This window comes from Citrus clementina, unplaced genomic scaffold, assembly GCF_000493195.1.
Source record: "Citrus clementina cultivar Clemenules unplaced genomic scaffold, Citrus_clementina_v1.0 scaffold_9, whole genome shotgun sequence".
NCBI lineage: Eukaryota > Viridiplantae > Streptophyta > Magnoliopsida > Sapindales > Rutaceae > Citrus > Citrus x clementina.
In genome coordinates this window covers 3,563,885-3,585,386 of record NW_006261964.1, presented here as the reverse complement: position 1 = coordinate 3,585,386, position 21,502 = coordinate 3,563,885, and the positions used below count along the sequence as shown (strand labels likewise).

Genomic DNA, 21,502 nt, shown 5'->3' with positions numbered 1-21,502 from the left:
GTTGACTTTATTAGGCCAATGTTCTATTTTGTCAAAATTATTATTAGGACAATGTTACAATTACTGTGAAAAAAAAAACTATACTTATGAAACAAAATTAATAATATGTAGTAAATATAAATTTAATTTAAATAATAATTCTGACAAAATTATTAAATATATAATAGATTTTCTATCATATAAGTGAAAAATTATATTAATATAGTTTTTAAGTTACAGCAGTTAGTGTTTACCAAACACTTTAGTGCGGTAAATGTCCACCTTCAATCCCAAACGCACCTAAAAATGAGACAAAAATTTGATAAATATTGAAGCAGAAATGAAATGAGAGGGATTGAGTAGGTGGGAGACTAAAAAAAGGAGAAGTTGAATATGATACAATATTAATGTTATTTAGAAAATTACTATTTATTTACATGTCATCGAATAAAAATAATGGTGACACTGGATAGGTGTTGTGATGACGTAGCAGTATTTAACAATACCTAAGATTTTCTCTTTTCGGTTTAGACGCTATAAATACATAATTAAGTTGTTTAAGTTAAGTACAAATTAAATCTTAGTCACTCTCATCATCATTTAACCCGTTTACTTGGAAGTAGCCAAAATTATTTGCATTATTAATCTGAATGCCGAATCAAAATCATACATTCACGGGTTAATTTGATCCTTATGGCCCCATTAGTACGCAGAATATCTCTGTCAATTTTGCCATAATATCACAAAGCAAATACCAAAATCATACATGCAGGTCTCTGTTCTTTTCATTAGTCTCTGTTCTTTTCATAACAAAGCCAAGACATGTACTTGTTTCGTTTCATTAAATTTTGTACGCATGCCATTGCAGCCTTTTTGTGGTTTTCACTCCATTTTCCATAAAACAAACGACCCCAGTAGGACATTTTGATAATTTCCAGATCTCAATATTTTGATATTTTAAAGGAAAAAAAATAGTAGAAAGAGGGAAAATAACAATGAGGGATTTGTAAATTGTAATGAGAGAGTGTGTGTTTAAGTTGTAATCTCAGCCGACGTTTACCGTTAAGAATCGCTATGAAAAATATTTAAATATTTCTGTCAGACTGTCACCTATATAACGGCGTTATCGCCGTCAATTAGCTATATATAAATATAGGTACCCTTACCCTATTGATGCTATTAAGAGCATTAAGCCCTCAGTTGCACTCTCTTTATTCGCAAAACTGTTTGCCATTTTCAAAACGCAAATTACACACACTCTCTCTCTGTTTCTCTCTCTCATATCTCAGTTCGCAACTTGCAGCGAGTGCAAGTTTTTAATGGTTGCGTGACCAAGAAGTTTGGTATATTTGCTCTGTTCAGATTATTCTCACAATCAGTTCATCGCTTGGAGTATTATCTCTTTCTCGAAATGGGGAAGAAAGAAGTGCAAGATCAAAAAGTAAACTACGAAAGAGCTGAAGCTGTTCTCAAACTTCTCACAAAAAAATCCCCTCTTTCAGTGAAACAGGTCGGTTCTTCTTTTTGTTCTTCACTGTACAAGTACAGCCATATATATATACACACACACACACACATACAGTGCTTAAATGAAAACTGTAGTTGAATTTTCATGTTTCGTTTTTGTTCTACTTCTCGAACAGGAGAAGTTCTGCGGCAGAGGTTGTGTAGATCGGTTCTTGAGATCAAAAGGTGATAACGTGAAGAAGGCTGCGAAGCAGTTAAGGGCTTGCCTTTCTTGGAGAGAGAGCATTGGCATTGGTATGGTACCACATCCCATGTTCATCATTTGATCATTTCCTTGTTCTTGTTCTTGTTCTTTTTCTTAGTCACTATCTGTCTGCTACTGCTACTACCGAGCTACTATCTTTTTGTAACATGCATCTTCTTTTCTTTTTGTTTCTTTTGTATATACACCGAATCTTGCTTTTTTGGCTCTTTGAATTATGCGTTAAAGTGAACCCAAGTGATGATTACTATCTCACTCACTTAACATATTCAAAATAAAGATATAAAAAACTTTCCTTTCTTTTCTATTTCATTTTTCTTTTTCAGATTTCTCAGTTTAAATTAATTTGTTTTCTTGTATTAGATAATTTGACAGCAGACGAGTTCTCAGCTGAACTAGCTGAAGGGGTTGCTTATGTTGCTGGTCATGATGATGAATCCAGACCCGTTGTGGTAATTTAATTTCATTCTCTTTCTTTCAAGTTTTGTTTCTTGAAACCAATCAATTTTTAACAAAAAAAGAGTTTTTTTTTTTTTTCTCTCAACAGGTTTTCAGGATTAAGCAAGACTACCAGAAGTTCCATTCTCAAAAACTGTGAGTAAACAGACGTAACACAAAGAAACATTTTTTTTTTGTTTGTAATTTTCCAATTTTATCCTCTGATTTCAAGAACAAAGAATCTCAGTCAGTCACTCTGTTGCTTTCTGTAACGTTCAGGTTCACTCGTTTGCTTGTTTTTACCCTTGAGGTGGCCGTTGCTACAATGTCCAAAAACGTTGAACAATTTGTTCTCCTCTTTGATGCAAGTAAGTTTTTTTTTTTTTTTTAAAAAAATTAAAGTAATTTCTTATTTGCAAAATTTTGGGTTTCAATTGGTTCATTTGAAGTTAATTTTTGCACGCTGGTAAAGCGGAGCGGCATAGAATTTGAGGGACAAAGCTTGCAACCCTCTGTCGGAGCACCGGCAAGGTTCTGAGATACTGTTCAGACAATGTCCGGAGTGCCCTTTAAATGTCAATGTCGTTGCTTAATTACTGGCCAGGGCATGCGGGGGTATTATCGGGAATTGGTGTCTCTCTAATTATACTCGCCTAGAATTGGTCAATATCAATAGCCTGAGCCTTCCTTAAATTTTTTGATTCTCGCCCACAACCACTCAGGATTCTCCTTTTCGCTTAGACAAATTAAATAATTAACTGGGAACTAGTCAGGCTTTAAACTTGTTTAATTAAATTAAAAAGGTGCTAATTTGAATTATTTTCTGCTTAATTAAACAGGCTTTTTCAGATCCGCCTCAGCTTTTATGAATTTATTGCTGACAACACTGAAAATTGTGGCCGAGTATTACCCAGGAAGGCTTTACAAAGCTTTTGTCATCGATCCACCTTCTCTTTTTGCTTATCTGTGGAAGGTAATTTCTAATTCTGTTTTTATGTAATTTCTGTACTTATTACATTTACTATTCCTTTTTTTATTTATTTACTTTTTAATCCTTCCCGGTTCTAATTCAATTTCGTTTTGTCGTGCATGTTGTAAAAAAGTCTATGACTGTTGAACCTGCTGCACTCCGCAGGGTTTGTTACTGTTTTGGCTTGCCAACTTGTACATTTTTCTTTTCTTATCTCATCTCAGTCGCATCAGCCGTGGCACTTTTCCATATTGGTCATGTAGCTCAAGTCAAATCTTGTTAACAATTCTTTTCCCCTGGTGGGGCCTTCACTCACCTTACCCATTTCATGATTTCAAAATTATTTGACTGTTAAACTTACTTCAAAAGCTTTAGCCTATCGATTGATTGGGTCACAGATTGTTAGTGTAACGGATAATTGATCCCATAAGTCAAAAAAAAAACTGTAACACAGTAACGAAAATTTTTGAGTGTCTTGCAAGTAACACTCGATCAGATTCCAAGCTGTTGATATGCAAAATTGTCTTGAAGACTCAAATTAGAACTTAAGAAGATTTTTGACAGCTTTGGGACGTGAAATTACGTGGTATGGTCTGATAATGAAGGATTTTGGTTGCAGGGTGTCCGTCCATTTGTTGAGCTATCAACGGTCACGATGGTGGTATCGTCGCTAGACTTTGAGGAATCACTCGAGTTTGATGACTTTGCTGCCTACCCAAGAGCCTCATCCCTCCGATTTGACCCTTCGTCAATCAGAACAACGGCGAAGGTTGGCTCTTGCTCTTCCTCCAGATTTGCCTTCACCGTGTCCCACCACTTCGACTCGCTCAAACCGTGGTACCTCTCTTTTACAGACACGTCAGCAACAAAAGTAGGACCAACCAGCCCCTCCCCACTGGGCCCAGCCCTCATCTCTCCACTCAACGCCCGGTCCCTCTCCTTCGCATCACCCGCTGCCAGAGCGCCACGTGGAAGCATCAACGGTGGAAGTAGGGACTTCGGGCCCATGAGGAAAAGCTTGTTCCCATCCACACCGTTGCCACAGCGAAGCACAGGCAGTGAGTCAGTCAAAATAAACCATCCTCGGACCCCACGCCCCTCATTCCTCCAATCACCGGCCATGTTTTTTCGCAACAAGGACTGCCACGTCAGCATCAGGGCCGACAAGTCTCGTGAGTCGTTCATACCGTTTTTGAGGTTCTACAGGAGGCCGTACGACGAGATGCTATACAGGTCAAAGATGCGGCCCCCACTCGGTGGCCTAATCTCCATCGTCTCTCCGCACATCAAGCGCCGCCACGTGTCAGTATCACAACGGTTCTGAACTCACTCCCCAAAAAAGGAAAAAATTTCAAGAAAATAGTACATAGGGCTTCTACATTAACAAAGTGTCAATGTGACACTAATTAATGCCAAAAAAAATTATTGATTGATTATTTTGTTTAATAGTTAATATTCTAAATCAAAGCGAGCCCGTGCGGGTGTGATTAAATTAACAAATACCAAGGCAAGAAGAGAGAAATTAATGAAGGAGACTGCGTGCGAGGTGGGATGTGAAAGCTCGTGCATCATGTCTAATTTTGAGCTATGTGAGGGTGGCCAAAAATTTTAATCGCTTTACTACAAAGTCTACGGTTTGGGTTTTTGAACATGGGAGCAAGGTTCATAGCGTGGTCGAAACGGCGAACATTTTGCATTGGAAAAATCATCCTGTTTCAAGAAAACCAAAGCGTTGAAAAACAAATCTATCTTTTATTTCAAAGTTTATATAATAAATTTATCATTATTTATTTATTTTTTGCGAAGATTTTCAGTCTGAAACTTTGACTCTTATTGTATTCTTCTGTATGTATTTTTATATGTTGGTTGGTAGGAATATGTGTCGTGTTTTGTTGTTTGAGAAGTCAAAGTGTAACTTCTGATTCGAGCGTTTAGTTTATATATGTGTGTGTTGGGAATTGAAATATAAAAATTTGTACAAAGATACTCAAATATTTGTACGCGGGTATTAAATTTATAATTTGCATGGGGGATGGAGTTTAATTTGTCGCTTATCATGTGTCGTTGAGGCGTCAAGGTTCATTCTATGTGAGAAGTGACGTTTGAAACTCTTGTGGCTTGCGGCAGTTTCTTCTGCTTGGAATCTATTTGCTTCTTTCAGTAAATTTAGGGTTTTGTTGTTTAGCTTTCAGAGGCTGGTAACTGGTTTGGATGTGGACAAAGTGTGTGCTTTTGTACTGCCAGTTTCGCAGTTTTTGGAGTTTATTCTTTGTTGTTTCTAGGGTTCTTGTTAATTCAGAGGGACGCAAATGCAAGCTACACTACTAGGATTTTTGTCCTACTGACAATTATTCAACTTATGGATTAGTTTTATTGATCTAAGTTGATGCCTGTGACAGTACCACTGAATGAATTGAGATTTCTTTTTTCGTTTGGTATGATGGGATGGTTGCTTTTTTGGTTCTCTCAGTTGGAATTATTGTAATTCATAAATGGTCACTGTCTTCATGATGTTACACTACAAGTGTATTGTAGGCTGGCAAATCTAAGAATCTTCCGTAGTAATGTGTATTCTATCCTTTGTTTCGATCGATCGTGTTGAATCATATATAGTGCCAGCTTGAATCGCCAATCCCCTTGTCCAACCAAGATACCCAAGAAAAAAAAAATTATCAGTTTTCTACTTTTGTAATAATTGTTTTGTCCATAAATTTTAGTGATCAGCTCTCTAATTAATACTGGCTTAATATAGATTTTAAATATTTTATACTGTGTGCATATATCATTACTCAAGTATGGTTAACATTTATTCTTTTATTATTTTCAATTTCATGAACAAACTAATTAGCTACCTGAATTTTCCTGGATAAAAGGTTGAATCAAAAGATGAAAAGAGAATCTTGTTCATTTAGAGAAAGCCCCATCAATATACTCCTATTAATTAGGTTTCTCACTTGTACGATGCTGTAGTAGCCCATGATAAACCATGACAAAAAGAAAAAAAGATAGAAAATCAAGAGAATATGAATTTCGACTTCAATAATTAAGCTCCTTATTTTTATTATCATTTGTGTAAGATTTTTACTATTACTGAAGTTTACATAATTACCACTTGAGCAATTAATGATAATAATCAACGCCACAAGGGGTATACTTCCTGAAGATTAGGATAAAAAGACCCAAAATTTTGCTCAGTCCCCTCAGGCTTTTGATTCTCATTGAACAAAGCAAATATAAACGTCTCCAAATTTAGATTCGGCCTCCTCGGTGTCCCTCCTAGAGTCTGTATATGCTTCTTCAAATTACTGTTATACGTCTTTGCATTTTCAACACTCGCATGTGGCAGGTTACTTCCAGCGCTGGGCCACCCGGTTTCTGTCACGACAACCTTGACGTCCTCCTTGCCCACCGCCTTGACCATCGCCGCGATGAACGAGTCCACGATGGAGTCGAAAAGATTGAAGTAGTTCCTATCTCCATCTTGAGCCACAGGTGTTGTTGATCGAAACGATGCATAGTCTAATGTCACCTGTTGAGGGTCAGAAGCTAGGGTAAAATAAGGATACACATTGATCATCAACGGAGCTCCTTTAGAGTACACAAATTTTGATATTTCATTCAAAGTAGTAGCCACTTCAGTAGCAAATGAGCCGTTTGATGGTGGGTACGAGGAACCTAGGGCAGCAGCTGACAGCACAGTTGATACACCGACATTAGGTACATTTTCTTGTTCTAGTACTTGTTGAATGTTCTTCATGGCCGGCAGGACACATACGGCTTCGGTGCCGGGGATAATCTCGTTGCCGGCTGTGATGTACCGGAGTTTTAGGGTTCCGTTTCCGCCTTTAGTGTATGGAGTCACAAATTCTCGAACCCAATTTCGTGTGTAGTCCATGCTTCCGGCCATTTGTGCAAGGTCTTGATTTTTCACCCCTAAGCATACGCTCAAGTTTGATGTGGCCAATGCACTCAAGACTTCGGGTTCCGGATCAAATATCCTTACCGATGGGATTGCATAATTAAGATCTTTCGTCAGGAATTCGACTACGCGTGCTGGCGGTGGGAGATTGTTACCAAGTCTCCCATAATTGATGCCAACAGTGCCAGCTCCTAAAACATATATATATGATGAAATTAGTGTATCTTATTTGTTGCATTAATAAATACATATACGTATTTAATTATATAATTTATCAACTTTCTTCCTTTTACCGAATGCCATGGAATCGTGAGACAGAGCCATAGCAAGCAGCATGACCTTGATCGCCATTGTGGTCTTCATCTTGATCTTGAGTATTGTATAGCAAGAAACATAAACGCAAAACGTCAAAAAAATCAATTAAAAATATTCATGCAAATCAAGTACAAAATCCTAGAGAATGTTGTTGTACTCACATGGTATACAAGCTTGTAATTAATTTCTGTGAATAGCTTGCTTAGAGTAATGCATGTTATTATATATGCCGCCATAGATTGCTTATAAAGATGAGTTTCTGATCAAGACAGCCAAAAAAGCAGTAGACAAATCAAAGTTTCATTCCTTGAAATTTAATTACCTATGTTAAGTATTTAAATGACAGTGCACATCATATGTTCTGATTAGGGGCGACATCAATTGTGGTCCACAGCTATGTGACGTACGATCGATGAAGACTTTTTCAGGACCTCATGAGGCTGTAGTATTTAATTTGTACGATGAACAAGTTCAATTTGATTTCGACTCCAGTAAACTCAATTAGTTGAGTAATTAATTCGAAGATTGATTTTTGCTAAGTTACTTGTTCATTGATAATTTCATTAAAATATGCATTCAGAACGTTAATTGTTAAAAATCCTATAGTTACCTACATAAAGTCCGGGTCTCCGCATTTGCAGCTTTGAATTTTGACAAACGTTACGTTATTTTCAATATATCACACTCTCGGGGACAGTTAATTAGCATATGATGTGTGATCTTTTCATTCCGCTCTAGCTCTTTGCTTCAAAAATCGATATTCGCAAAATGAAGGGGTCCAATAGTTTAATATAACGATACACCACCACCCCCCCTCCCCCCAAACCAACAAGTTAAAAAAGCCAATGCGTTCAAGGGACCACTCTTAAAATGGGCTCGAAAGGAGGCCCATCTCAATTACAATATGCATAATATTACTTATGTTCATGAATGATCGCAAATGTATAATGCCAATCATCCATGTTTTTTCATTATAATTCATAATCAGAAACTACAGAAGCAACCCAAGTGACATAATCAACGCCACAATGGGTACTTTTCAGTGAAATTAGGATAAAAAGTTCCAAAATTCTTCTCTTCTTCAGGAGTTTTAAGGTCCTCATTGAACATTGCAAAAATGTAAACCTCCAAATTGATATCAGCCTTCCGGGGAGTCCTTCCGGATACAATGGCATGCTCCCTCAATTTGTTATTATAAGTCCGGGCATAATCGGTAATCGCGTACCCTATGCGGCCGTCAGTCGGCCAGCCCGTCTCCGACACAACAAGTTTGACGTCCTCCCGTTGCACCACCCTCACCATTGCCGCGACAAAGGCGTCTACCATGGCATCAAAGAGGTTGTAGTATTCTAGATGTCCATCTCTAATTGGAGTTCGAGATGTAAACAGAGCATACTCAAACGGAATGTGTACGGGGTCCTCGACTAAGGCATAGTAAGGGTACACATTAATCAATAGTGGTGACCCTAAACTATACAAACAATGTGTGATGCTACTCATAACATCAGCAACATCCGGAGCAAACTGGCCTTGGGAAGGAGGATAAGATGTGCCTAAAACATTTGCTGCAACCGCAGTTGTGACAAAAATAAAATCATAGCCAGCCTTTCTCACTGAATTGTGAAGATTCATAATGGCTGGCTCAACACAGGTTGCAAGAATACCAGGGATCACCTCGTTGCCAACACAAAGATAACGGAACCTAACGCCTTTTCGGACGTATGTGATTATGTGATCTTGAACCCATTTATCAGCAGCATCTTGGCTTGAAGCTACATAATTAATGGCCTCATTTGGTACGCCAATTGTGACTACAAGATTGGTTCCGCTCAATGCTTCTAAAATCTCAATATTAGCATCGTAGATACGGATTAGTCCAATTTTGTTGCTGAAATTCTTGGTTAGGAAATCGATAACCTGTTTCGGAGAAGGGAGATTGTCTCCCTCCCTTCCATAATTGATCCCGACATCGCCACCTGCAAAGACGTTAATGAATTTTCTCCGCTAACACTGAAATTAACATGGTGAGTGTTATTAAAAAAAAAAAAAATTATTTCACTTACTGAACACCGCAGAGAGGTGAAATACAACAATTGTTAACAGCACAAACCATATTGCGGAAGCCATCATACACGAGTAGATTGCCTATTCCAATTTCCAAATGTGCGAAAAGCAATCAAATTCCGTTGATTCTCTTAACTGGGTAAAAACTAGAATGACAAGAAATACTCAATTACTCACCAGCACTTTAAAGAGCACTTTCTAGCTACTCTGGAGACTCAAAGAGTACAACCGTTACACATATAGAATAGGAATAATTATGAAGCCTAGTTGGATTTTAGCATAAAATCCGGGCAACTATGCTCATTGAATAACGTTCCAATTTTAGCCTTGCACCACACGAGAAAAGCACGTGCAACCAATGCATAACTTTGCCAAAAGTAATACGATAGCTATTCACAACTATGTTTTCACTGACATCAGGCAAACTATGGGCACCCATAAAACCTGTGTACAAAGAACGCATCAAAACAGCCTCTATTATTTCTTTATGATGCAAACTCACAAAGTAAATTTTTCTGAAGGATACAGACTCATATGCATACAACGCTTGAAAATATTAAAAAGCAATCAAATTTCAAGACACCATTACATTTTCTTCGGCTGCACTGTCTCAAGGTCTAGAGTGGATCCATAAGCCCTGTTTAGAGCTTCAGCACACCAGCCATGTCCATCATCAACCGTTGGCAGTCTCACTTCCATTACAGGAATCACTGGATGTGGGTTGCCAGGCATAATGACCCCAACCAAAACTCTCAGCACACTCGAGGCATCAATGTCCATGCACACATTTATTTCTGGTACTCCTTTGGGAGAGGGAGGAATTCCTGTTATCTTGAAATAGCCTAGAAGATGATTCTCTTCTACCTTCTCCCCTTCACCTTCATAAACAATAATCAGCGCCTCAGACTGGTTGTCGCGAACTGTTGTGAAGACCAGATCTTTCCGTGCTGGCATCGTGGTGTTTCTAGGAATGATGGGTACAAAGTTGTTGCCATTAGCTCGTATACCAATGCCAAGTGGTGTGACTTGGATGGTTAACAGGTCCAGGTTCCCAAATGGATCGTTAATGCCTGAAGTCACTGCTCCTTCCAGAGCTGCCCCACTAACTGCTGCTTCCAATGGGTTAATACCCTCATAGAGTTCTACTTTTTTGCATGTACTCTGGACAAGATTCCTTACTTTTGGAATATATGAGCAGCCACCCACGAGTATTACATCATTCAGATCCTCTATCTCCACCTTCGCATCATGCAAGCACTGGGTTATAAGGCTCCCACATTTCTCAAATACCTTTTGGTTTACTTCCTCAAACTCCTCTCGCGTTACATTTTTTGATACTTTTAATCCATTTCCCAAGTCGACATTAATCTGAACACTCGTCTCTGATGATAGTTTATGGATTGCATCCTGGGTAGCAACCCGAAGCAACGCCATTGATTTGATCTCATTCATACCATAGCTTGAGAAAAGAGACTCTGAATTTGGCATAAGATGACGCATCATATTCTGAAGTAAATCCTCTCCTCCAATAGCACTTCCTGATAAAGCTTTAATCTGTGAAACTCCTCCAGCTGTAGCACTCACAGTGACATCACAGTACCCAGCACCCATATTGAAAATGACCGCAATCTTCTCACTTCCACTGCCCAAATTCTCATGCACACTCTGTTGCTGCTGCTGAGCATACAATAGAGCTACAGCAGTTGGTTCAGGCATAAGTCTGAGGACATGAAGGCCAGCCATAGCACATGCTCGTTCAATGCGTGTCAGTTGGAAACGACTGAATGAAACTGGAATGGTTAGAACAACATTTCTTATTGGGCGTTTCAACTGAGTTTCAGCCATGGCTCTTAGTTCCACCAAAAATATTGCCAGGACTTCTTCGGGAGTGGTGGATCTCCACGCATTGTTCACTAAGGCTGCAATAAATGGACGAACACCAATGTCCACGGTTTGGACCAAAAACGGTAAGCTTTTGCTTGCATGGACCACAGGATCGGTGTCAACTCTGCCGATTAAGCGTTTCATGTTGAAAATAGCAGCTCCAGATAACATTTCATGTTCATGGGAGAGTTGAGTGCTGACTCCACCTGCAGGAACTTCATCCTTGAAGGTGACATATGAACGCATCACCTTCTGGTTTCTTGTGTTCTTAATAAGCTCTACTTCAGAGCCATTCCAGAATGCAATACTGCATTGTGAAGTACCTATGTCAATTCCAATTGCAATTTCAGGAAAAGGGGATGAGGTCTTTTCTTCTCCTGTTGTTTCAGTATCAGAAGCCACAGTGTACGCTGGTTCAGCCATTCCTGTGTTTTTACAAATTTGCAACTGATGAAGAAATTGTTCAGAATGATATAATAAAGCAGAGGACAATCCATAAACCAACACAAGTATAGAAATGATAAAAAGCCAAGGGGGGCAGTGCCGCTGATTTCTCAGAGATGAGAAGGATAAAGTTAAGTGTACATTAAAATTTTTACCAGCCGAGCTTCCTTTAGTACTTGAACAAAGTGCTCTCTATCAAACAACATGTTATAGGAAACAAAGGTACATGGCTTTAGGACTCAACATATTTTGATTCCCAAAAGTAGATCCCAAAAGTGCATTCTACAAGGTCGGTCAACTTTACAGATTTTAAGTTTGAGAATCAGATAACATGAAGCTATAATTCTATTACTAATTTAGTTTACACCCTTTTTTTCCCCACTGTTTTTCTCTGCTGCCAAAGAAGCCTAATCTCCTTTTAGCTGTAGTGCAATATGACTCTGATGCCTCACTTTGTTAACCTGTCTTACAATCACCATCTCTGTAAATTGTGAAGCTGGACCTTCTAAAAGGCAGAAGAAGAACCGGAATAACTACTATATCCAGACAGGTGAAAACTAAAGTACTCACGGTATTGAGAGGCCCTATATACATAAGTCCTACTGTATGTTTTGGGTAGCAATGCACTTAAATCACCTTCAAAAGCCAACGCGCTAAACTATATAAAGCTTCTGGAATTTTATGGCAACTAAATAAATGATAGTACATGCAAGTCTTTCAACAAACACCTTCAAGATATTATTGATTCACATCAAAGATTGCAAATAAAACCGAAAAACGGACATCCAATTCAAAAGTAGCACTTGTCTCATATGGTACATATACATAATAGCAAATGAATTAAAATGCACATTGATGTATTAAATTTCCAAGAAAATACAAAACGAAATGATTCACTCATCGTGGCAACAAATCGACAGATCATGGACAGGCAAACATGGACTTTCCATTGCCACCACCTTTTGTGTCGCTAATTCAACTAATCAAGAATAACATGCTACCTGTTTAGCTTCATTGACAGTAATACAAAGAGATATTCCCAGATCAATTAAACTACTTGGCGGGCGGGCGGGCGGGGTGGGGGGGCGGCAAATTCAATGAAATTCACACATTACAATCACCTCAGTTTAATAAATACCAATCATTAAAAGCAGAGCAGAACCTGAAGATCAAGATGACTAAGTACTAACTGTATCCAAATCTTTAACTTGAAAAAAAAATTTCAAGCATAATGTAGAAAGATTCACGATAACAGAAAAATAAAAGCAAGCATGATCTAACATAGTGACACAGAGACAAGACCGTCACAGTTTCAAAAATGATGAGCAACTTCTTGCATATGAATTAACACAGAAAGGAAAAAAAAACGTAAAAAAGATTAAAGAGTCGATGCGATGTTGAAATGAAGAAACAAAAAAGAATCATGCAATTACCAGTGAGGCACGAATACAAATGAATTTGCCGTAGCAAACGCAAAACAAAAATGTGTACAAAATAAAAAGAGACTTACTGTTAGAGATTGTTTAGAGAAAGCGAGCAGAAAGCAAAGAAAGCTGAAGAGTAGCAATCGAGCCTTGGAATGGAAACTGCCAGAGCTTTTCAGTTTTAAGCGAAACGAGAGCACTTCGTTATGTGTATTATTATCAACTAGTACTTCTACGAAAAGGCGGGTTCTGCTTCTAGAGCTTCCTAGAGAGAGGAGTGAGGAGACACTTCTATTTATTTATTTATATTTAATTTGTGAAGGGTGGTATTAAAAAATGTGAATTAGAATTATTGTTTTGTTTTTTTTTTTTTAACTTTATATGAGTTTACGACTGCAACTAGAACGTAAAAATATTATTTTGTACTTCTTCTTTCCTCTCATTTTCCCTTCATTCACTATTTACAGAACAGCGTTTTACTTTTTGTCACAAAAAAAAAACGGGGGGGAAAAAAAAAGGCTAACTTTACGGTAAAGATTTAATAAAATATTATTTTATAATTTAGAATTATGGTGCGGTGCTCACAATCTCAAGAAGGGTCCAGAAGAATTGACACACGTTGCAATTTGCACAACCCGAACAGCTCAGGACTCGAGAGTAACAAAACGTGGCGTGTTAAAAAAATTAAAATTAAACAAAGCATTTACATGTTATATGGGCCGATCCAGCCAGATTGTTCATGAACCTGTTGGGCCTTTCATGGGCTTTCATCCAGTTACGGTTGCGTCAGGTCAGGACATGGCTATTTTCGTAACTTAGCTCTATTTCGTTTGTGGTAGTATCACTTATCTGAAAATAGGTAACACAAGTTTTAATCGCCAAAGCATTTTCTCGGGTGGCACTGGATATTAAACCAAAGCTTTCAATGGGATCAGCAACCACTCAAATCCTTTCCAAATGGGCTACCAAGTTTTATTTTGTGGTTTTGACACTTTTCAAAAGTCCTTATGTAAGGATTTTTATTATGCATTCTACACGATAAGTAATTTGTTTGAATAAATAGCTTATATTAATGACCCATTCACTTGTTGACAGAGATATTAATAGAGTTTATTAACTATTCTCATAATAGAAGTGATAAAATGTTATTATTTTCACTTTTGAATTGTAAAGTATTTTAAGATCTTATTTGAAATTAAGGTGCTATAGCTTTTAACCTATAATTATTGTAGAAAAAAATTATAATTGTGAAACAAATGTTAATAATTGATAGTAAATATAAATTTTAAATGATAATTTTGATAAAATTATTAAAGATATATTAATTTTTCCAAAATACAAGTGAAAAATCATTTTAACGTACCTTCCAAGTTACGGCAGCTCGTGTTTACCAAATACTTTCAACCACAGCTGTCCAACCTTAATTCCAGACGCACCCTAAGCAGGGGCGGATCTAGCATGTGACTAGTGGGGGCTTGAGCCCCCACTGGCCAAAAAAAAAATTCTAAAATTAAAAAAGAAAAATATTTTAGTTTTTTAATTAGCCTCCATAAAAAATTTATTAAAATAATCACTATAAATTATAAACCCCCATAAAATTTAAAATTTAACTTTTAAGAATTATAAAAACTTATATTTTAATTAAAAATAATGATAGCCCACCACTCAAAATATTTTCAATTCTCAAAAATAGGATTAATTCTTCCAGTCTCTATAATAATACTAGAGCAAACGTTTTCAGTAATGAAACTCATGAAAAATCATCTTTGGAATCATATGGGATAAATGATAGTTTGATTGTTTGTATACGAAACAATAAATTTAATAATATTGATAATGAGTCTATTGTATAACATTTTTAAAATATAAAAATGCGTAGAGAATAATTATAAATGTATTAGTAAATATTTTATATATTCAAAATTTTAATTTTTCATATTTTACTATTATCTAATTTAGCCCCCGATAACTTATTTTTCTAGATCCGCCACTGACCGTAAGTTATGAAATACTACCATAAAAAATGTCTAACCTAGTCAAATTTATTCCTGTTAATTAAGAGCTTGTTTTCCGTCACAAGACAAAGGCTATCAAGGGAATAGACTAATAAACACCTTATGTCAATTTGCATACATAGAGAACATTTAAAGCTTAAACAATTATTTTACACCATATTTCTAAAAATGCCCCGTTTAAATCATTAGAAATCTAACTAGACCATAATAATTTCAAAACTGCCTTTACCTATATATTTCTTCATTTTTCTTTATTTTTCCTAATAAAACACAAACTCACTTGAGTTAATTTTAAATTCACCAAATTTAAGGAGGAAAAAGAAAAAAAGATAGGATTAATTCCGCCATGCCCCCAAATGTTTTAACATATTCCACCGCGCACCCAAATGTTTCAACAATGCTCAATCCACACCCAAATCCGTTAATTTGACCGTTTATTCTAACTGTCAAAGGGTAAATTTGGAAGTTCATGCCCTAAATATTATTTGATAATGATAAATTAAATTTATTTGATAAGTTAATTGATGAGATTATTATTAATTACTTTTAATTAAGAATTTTTAATGTAAATATTAATTATTGGATTAACATTTTATCTCATTTTATTCTTTTCTAATTCAAGATAAGGGGTATTTCAGATATTTCATTAACTTTTAAATAGCTCCGTTAAAAATAACGGTCAAATTAACGGAATTGGGTGCGCGGTGGAAAATGTAGAAAAGTTTGGATGCGTGGTGGAAAATGTTAAAAGATTTGGGGGTTAGGTGGAAATAACCCAAAAAGATATAACAATTCAACGGTAATAATTTTTAACACGAAACACTTGCATTTGGCCTTTATAGCTATCTGTGTTTCTGAAAGTGCAACTTAAATGCGAAGAATAAAGCGTTGCAGAAAATCCATGGTAACTTTCCCATTTTCCCCTCTAAAGGGAGGTGTGTTGCGCATTTCACTTTAATTGAATTAAGGGTTAATTTTGTCCTGTCCCCAACTGTTTTAATATTTTTCGTCACACACCCATATGTTTCGAAAATACTCACTCCACACCCAATTCCGTTAATTTGACCGATATGTTTAACGGAGCTATTTAAAATTTAAGTAAATGTTCGAAATACCCCTTATCTTGAATTAGAAAAAAATAAAATGAGATAAAATATTAATTTAATAATTAATGTTTATATTAAAAAATTTTATTTAAAGGTAATTAATAATAATTTCATCAATTAAATTATTAAATAAATTTAATTTATCATCATCAAATAATATTTAGGATATGAATTTTTAAATTTACCCTTTGACCGTTAGAATAAACGGTCAAATTAACAGAATTAGGTGTAAAGTGAGTATTTTTAAAATATATGAGTGTGTGACGAAAAATATTGAAACAGTTGGGTGCAGGATAAAATTATCCCTTGAATTAATGAACTTTCTCCTTTATCACATTGCTGCGTTCAATCGGCACAGATTCAAAATGAGGGAACAGTAGGCACAAGATTTGAAGCGGCTGGGTCCCATTGTTGGGGACGCCCGACCAGCTCTTTTATTGCCCGATCGACCACACTGTCAATCATTTAACCATTTAGCGGATAGCGACCCCCCTTTGATGGAAATCATCGTGTGTTTTATAATTGCGATGGAGTTGTTCTAGTTTTAATTAAAATTAAGTTCTCGGTTTAAAATTAGAAATAAAGCTGAGTTAAATATTTATTGAAAATTTTTTATTTTTTAATAATTTTATCAGTTTGAATTTAAATTAATGGGAGTTTAATGTAATTTTTGGATACCAAATAATTTAATATACCGAAAAAAAAACCATGGAATCGAGCCACACAAATGACTATTACGTGCAAAACCATGTTCATCATTCTCCTTCTTCGTAATACTGGTGTTAATCAATAATATTGGTTAACTAAATAGTTCATACTAGGACAAACTTTTTATCAGTAGATGGATGCTGCAAACGCTTGGTGATAATGAAGGGCTCTGTTTTACAAATCATTATTTGTGTTTAAAATAAAAATCACTTTTAATAATTATTTTGAATTACTTAAAAAGAAAAAAAGGTTAAATTATTTAGCTCAGATCAAATTTTAATTTAAAATATTTTTTTTTCTGAGTGGGTGATTTAAGTTATGAACTCGACGCAGATGAACAACGAACCACACAAAAAAATTTGCTTCTGAATGGAACAAAACAAAAAAATGGCTGCCGCTCCTTCCCAAACCATCCTTTTCATTATCCTTCTTCACATCTTCTACATCTTCGTCCCCAGCCACCAATACCACCCACTGGACTCCTTAACTCCGTCCGAATTCAGTCAAATCAGAAGCATTGTGACAAAAGCTTACCCCGAATCATCAACCCACAAATTAACCTTTCAGTACGTAGGCTTAGAAGAACCGAGCAAGCAAACAGTTATCTCATGGGTCAAAAACGAAACCACCACGAACCCACCTCGCCAAGCCTTTGTTATTGCACGCATAGACCATCAAACACACGAACTCATCGTCGACTTATCGCTGCAAGAGATCGCGTCCAAACGAATTTACAGCGGCTACGGGTACCCTATGTTCACTTTTGAAGATCAAGAAAATGCTGACAAGTTGGCGTTCACGTACCCGCCGTTCGTGGCTTCTATTCGTAGGCGAGGGCTTAAGCTTGAAGAGGTGGTGTGCGAGAGTTTCAGCGTTGGCTGGTACGGAGCGGAGGAGGAGGAGGGGAAGAATAAGAAGAGGATTGTTAAGGTGATGTGTTATTATATGAATGGGACCGTGAATTTGTTCATGAGACCGATTGAGGGAATTAGTATGACCGTTGATCTTGATGAGATGAAGATCATTGGGTTTCAAGATAGAGTTACTGTCCCTGTACCCAAGGCCGATGAGACCGAGTTCAGGGAATCAAAGATAAAGCCTCCTTTTAGGCAGAGCTTAAAGGCGATTACGGTGGTTCAACCGGACGGCCCAAGTTTCACCATTGACGGACACATGATTAGGTAAGAATCTTTTAGTGAGAAGAGTGCGGCGAATTACTTCAACATCAATCACCTTCGTATATTTATAAACTAATTACTAGTACAAAAATTTGTATATAACGATCGAGGAGAGTGTAAATCGTGAATGCTGATGTATTACTTGGTTAAAATTGATCATAAAAATCTTCAATTAATTGGTTCTTAATGACAATTATAATAATTAAGGTGGGCTGATTGGGAGTTTCATCTAAGTTTCGACGTTCGAGCTGGAATGATAATATCATTGGCCTCAATATACGATCTGGAGAAGCAACAATCTCGTCGAGTATTATACAAAGGCCATGTATCGGAGATGTTTGTGCCATACATGGATCTAACAGAGGAATGGCAACGCAGAACATTCTTTGACGCGGGCGAATACGGCTACGGATTATGCTCGATGACGCTTGAACCTCTCAGGGACTGCCCACCGAATGCTGTTTTCATGGACGCCTATTTTTCGAAGCAGGATGGGATGCCCCGGAAAATTCCTAAAGCTTTCTGCATTTTCGAACGATATGCCGGAGACATTATGTGGCGCCACACTGAAGCCACTATTCCAGGGAAAACGGTATGTGATTATGTCCTTCTTGGTTCTTCAACATCACACTCTAAGATATTGGCAGTTCAATTTCTTTTTTCCTTAATTATTATGGGATAAATGTGATTCAGGTAAGAGAGGTTAGGCAGGACGTGAGCCTAGTGGTGAGAACGGTATCGACTTTTGGTAATTACGACTATGTTAATGATTGGGAATTTAAGCAGAGTGGCTCCATCAAAGTCACGGTAAGCCTAATTGCTACAGTTTGTGTTCCTTTTATTTTCTGGGAAAATTAACACAGACTTCGACATTTGCCAGGACAGAGTTTGATCCTTGTTGGTTTATAAACGGACATCCAGAGTCCTGAATTTTTTATTTCTATATAATTATATTATCTCTAGTGTATTGTATATAGAATTTCTCGTTATTTATGTCAGTGAATTACGTTCATTTAGATGAATTAAAAATATTATCGTACGGTAAACTTGGTGGTCTTTATACATTAATCGTAGTGAATATTATATAGTATGTCAATACCATTATCTCCATTTAGATAGAAAAAATTTACTACATGAAATTTCAACTGTCCATTTTTATAAACAATAAGGAGTCTAACCCTGTCCTCTTAATCAAACTCAGAAACCTAAGATAGTTTGATGATTTTCAAGACAAAAATTTCAGTTTATTAATCTAAAGACCAGTCTATATATATTCAATGTAATTGTTTTTATCAAAACAGTTTCGAAAGAAATACAAACTCAAATTTTCCGGAGCTAATGTCAATTAATTTATTAAAGAAAAAGAAAGTTTAATAAATTGAAATTATGTGATGCTGCTAATTGGTTCATTTCAATGCAGGTTGGGCTAACTGGAATGGTGCAAGTGAGGGGAACAACATACACCCACAAAGACCACATGGAGGAGGATGTCTATGGTACGTTGGTAGCAGAAAATAGCATAGCAATACACCACGATCATTTCCTTACCTACCGTCTTGATCTTGACGTGGACGGTGATGCAAACTCCTTTGTCAAGTCGAAGCTACGGACCACCAGAGTCAATGATCGCAGATCATCCAGGAAGAGTTATTGGACGGTTGATAGTAAGACTGCCAAAACGGAATCTGATGCAAGAATTAAGCTTGGATCAGAACCGGCTGAATTGCTGTTTGTGAATCCGAATAAGAAGACCAAGATGGGCAACCTCATTGGTTACCGTCTGATTCCAGAGGGAGTGACGGGTGCCCTTTTATCAAGCGATGATCACCCGCAAATCAGAGCGGCATTCACTAACTACAATGTGTGGGTCACAGCATATAACAAGTCTGAGAAATGGGCTGGTGGGCTTTATGCTGATCAGAGCCACGGGGATGACACCTTGGCTGTATGGAGCAACAGGTAAAAAGCCCACTTGAATTTAGTTTGTACACGGTTGGCTGGCTCTTGTTTTGATTATTGTTAATAACATGCAGGAACAGAAGCATAGAGAATAAGGACATAGTGTTATGGTACACATTGGGATTCCATCATGTGCCTTATCAAGAAGATTTTCCTGTGATGCCAACATTGAATGGTGGGTTTGAGCTGCGGCCATCCAATTTCTTTGAGAGCAATCCTGTGCTCAAAGTTAAACAACCTAAAGAGGAGTATTCTCCATAAACATCGAGTGATGTGTGTGGTGGAGTGAGTGGAGATATATTTTATAAGGGTGAGGTTATTTGAACTCCCTAAATTATTTAGTAAACTCATTTATTAAATAATCCTACACTTAAATTTTAAAATTTTAAATTTTACTTAATAAACTCATTTAAATACTCAATATACCCTTATTAAACTTAATTTTTATAATAAATAGTGTCTTTACTTATAAAACCCATTAAATTCATTTATAAACTCTTAACGAATGTTTTTCCCCCATTAAATTGAAGATTTTCTTTATTAATATAATCTTGAAAAATATAGTTACAGCACATATTCATCCTTGTTATTATTTTTTTTTCAAAAAGAAATTTATTATAGTACCCTTAGTAACTATCAGACCTTTTCATCCCATTTTACCCCATTTAACAATGTCTCAGCCTTGATTTAAGATGTAGATTATTCAAATTCTTCATGGAGGTAACAAACAAACAATATCTATTCCTATCATTGCTTCTGCAGTAATCACCAACATAAAAAAGAATCACTTATATCACCGTCTACAACATTTTTGTCTTTTTTTTAATTACTCTTGTTTTCATACTCTACTTTTTAGAAAATTCGGGAAAAAATCAATGTTGAAAAAATTCTTGATTGCCGACATTTGCTTAAAATGTGTAAATACAATCTCTTCAACAAAAATATCTGACATTTTATGTACTTTAAAATTTTCATTTATTCAAGATCCTTAGGTTCTGAAAAAGGCATATCAAAAGGCAAATGATACTGGCTTCTTCAGAGTTATGTAGGCTTTCTTCTAATTTGGTCTAACAACCAAGGGTCATCTTTTTTTTTCAGCGTTCTTACCTTCTCAATTTTGAGACCACACAATGACTCTAGAACCTTCTTGATCTCAGTCTTTGAAGCAGAGGCCATGGTTCTGAAAGCAATTTCTTTAATATTTTCAAATGAAGACGGCATGAGAAGCTTCATAGAAAAATCGATAAGCATATCTCCACGTTTCTTCGTCGATCAAATCCCTCGTTTGGTTGTCAAGAATATTATATGATTGGCAATTCCCAAACGTTTTTACCTGGGAACTTTCTAAATGCCGCAGCTTTTGATGGCGA

At 36.5% G+C, this 21,502-nt stretch overlaps 5 protein-coding genes across 6 annotated transcripts; 2 read left to right on the top strand and 3 right to left on the bottom strand.

Annotated features, from left to right (window-relative positions):
• Positions 1 to 1,138: 1,138 nt before the first annotated feature.
• LOC18031183 lies at positions 1,139 to 4,796 on the top strand. The gene is made up of 7 exons (XM_006419852.2): positions 1,139 to 1,489; positions 1,623 to 1,740; positions 2,072 to 2,160; positions 2,256 to 2,302; positions 2,426 to 2,514; positions 2,986 to 3,119; positions 3,736 to 4,796. The coding sequence occupies exons 1-7, from the start codon at positions 1,391 to 1,393 to the stop codon at positions 4,438 to 4,440; spliced, it is 1,281 nt and encodes a 426-aa protein (XP_006419915.1). The 5' UTR covers positions 1,139 to 1,390; the 3' UTR covers positions 4,441 to 4,796.
• A 1,356-nt stretch (positions 4,797 to 6,152) lies between these two features.
• LOC18031187 (putative glucan endo-1,3-beta-glucosidase GVI) lies at positions 6,153 to 7,601 on the bottom strand. The gene is made up of 3 exons (XM_006419851.2): positions 7,512 to 7,601; positions 7,329 to 7,404; positions 6,153 to 7,226 (listed from the first exon to the last, which is right to left on the bottom strand). The coding sequence occupies exons 1-3, from the start codon at positions 7,584 to 7,586 to the stop codon at positions 6,250 to 6,252; spliced, it is 1,128 nt and encodes a 375-aa protein (XP_006419914.2). The 5' UTR covers positions 7,587 to 7,601; the 3' UTR covers positions 6,153 to 6,249.
• A 766-nt stretch (positions 7,602 to 8,367) lies between these two features.
• Positions 8,368 to 9,477, bottom strand: LOC18031192 (glucan endo-1,3-beta-glucosidase). Its single transcript, XM_006419850.2, has 2 exons — positions 9,414 to 9,477; positions 8,368 to 9,326 (listed from the first exon to the last, which is right to left on the bottom strand). Exons 1-2 carry the CDS (start codon positions 9,475 to 9,477, stop codon positions 8,368 to 8,370), a joined length of 1,023 nt encoding a protein of 340 aa, XP_006419913.2.
• A 386-nt stretch (positions 9,478 to 9,863) lies between these two features.
• Positions 9,864 to 13,418, bottom strand: LOC18031197 (heat shock 70 kDa protein 8). 2 transcript variants are annotated; one of them, XM_006419848.2, is made up of 2 exons: positions 13,253 to 13,418; positions 9,864 to 11,745 (listed from the first exon to the last, which is right to left on the bottom strand). In XM_006419848.2, the coding sequence occupies exon 2, from the start codon at positions 11,719 to 11,721 to the stop codon at positions 10,000 to 10,002; it is 1,722 nt and encodes a 573-aa protein (XP_006419911.1). In that variant the 5' UTR covers positions 11,722 to 11,745; positions 13,253 to 13,418; the 3' UTR covers positions 9,864 to 9,999. The 2 variants fall into 2 exon arrangements, with proteins under 2 accessions (XP_006419911.1, XP_006419912.1); XM_006419849.2 differs by having other exon boundaries at positions 9,864 to 11,723.
• A 3,866-nt stretch (positions 13,419 to 17,284) lies between these two features.
• On the top strand, positions 17,285 to 20,491 carry LOC18031198 (primary amine oxidase). The gene is made up of 5 exons (XM_006419847.2): positions 17,285 to 18,176; positions 18,381 to 18,765; positions 18,867 to 18,980; positions 19,594 to 20,132; positions 20,207 to 20,491. Exons 1-5 carry the CDS (start codon positions 17,365 to 17,367, stop codon positions 20,391 to 20,393), a joined length of 2,037 nt encoding a protein of 678 aa, XP_006419910.1. The 5' UTR covers positions 17,285 to 17,364; the 3' UTR covers positions 20,394 to 20,491.
• Positions 20,492 to 21,502: the final 1,011 nt, after the last annotated feature.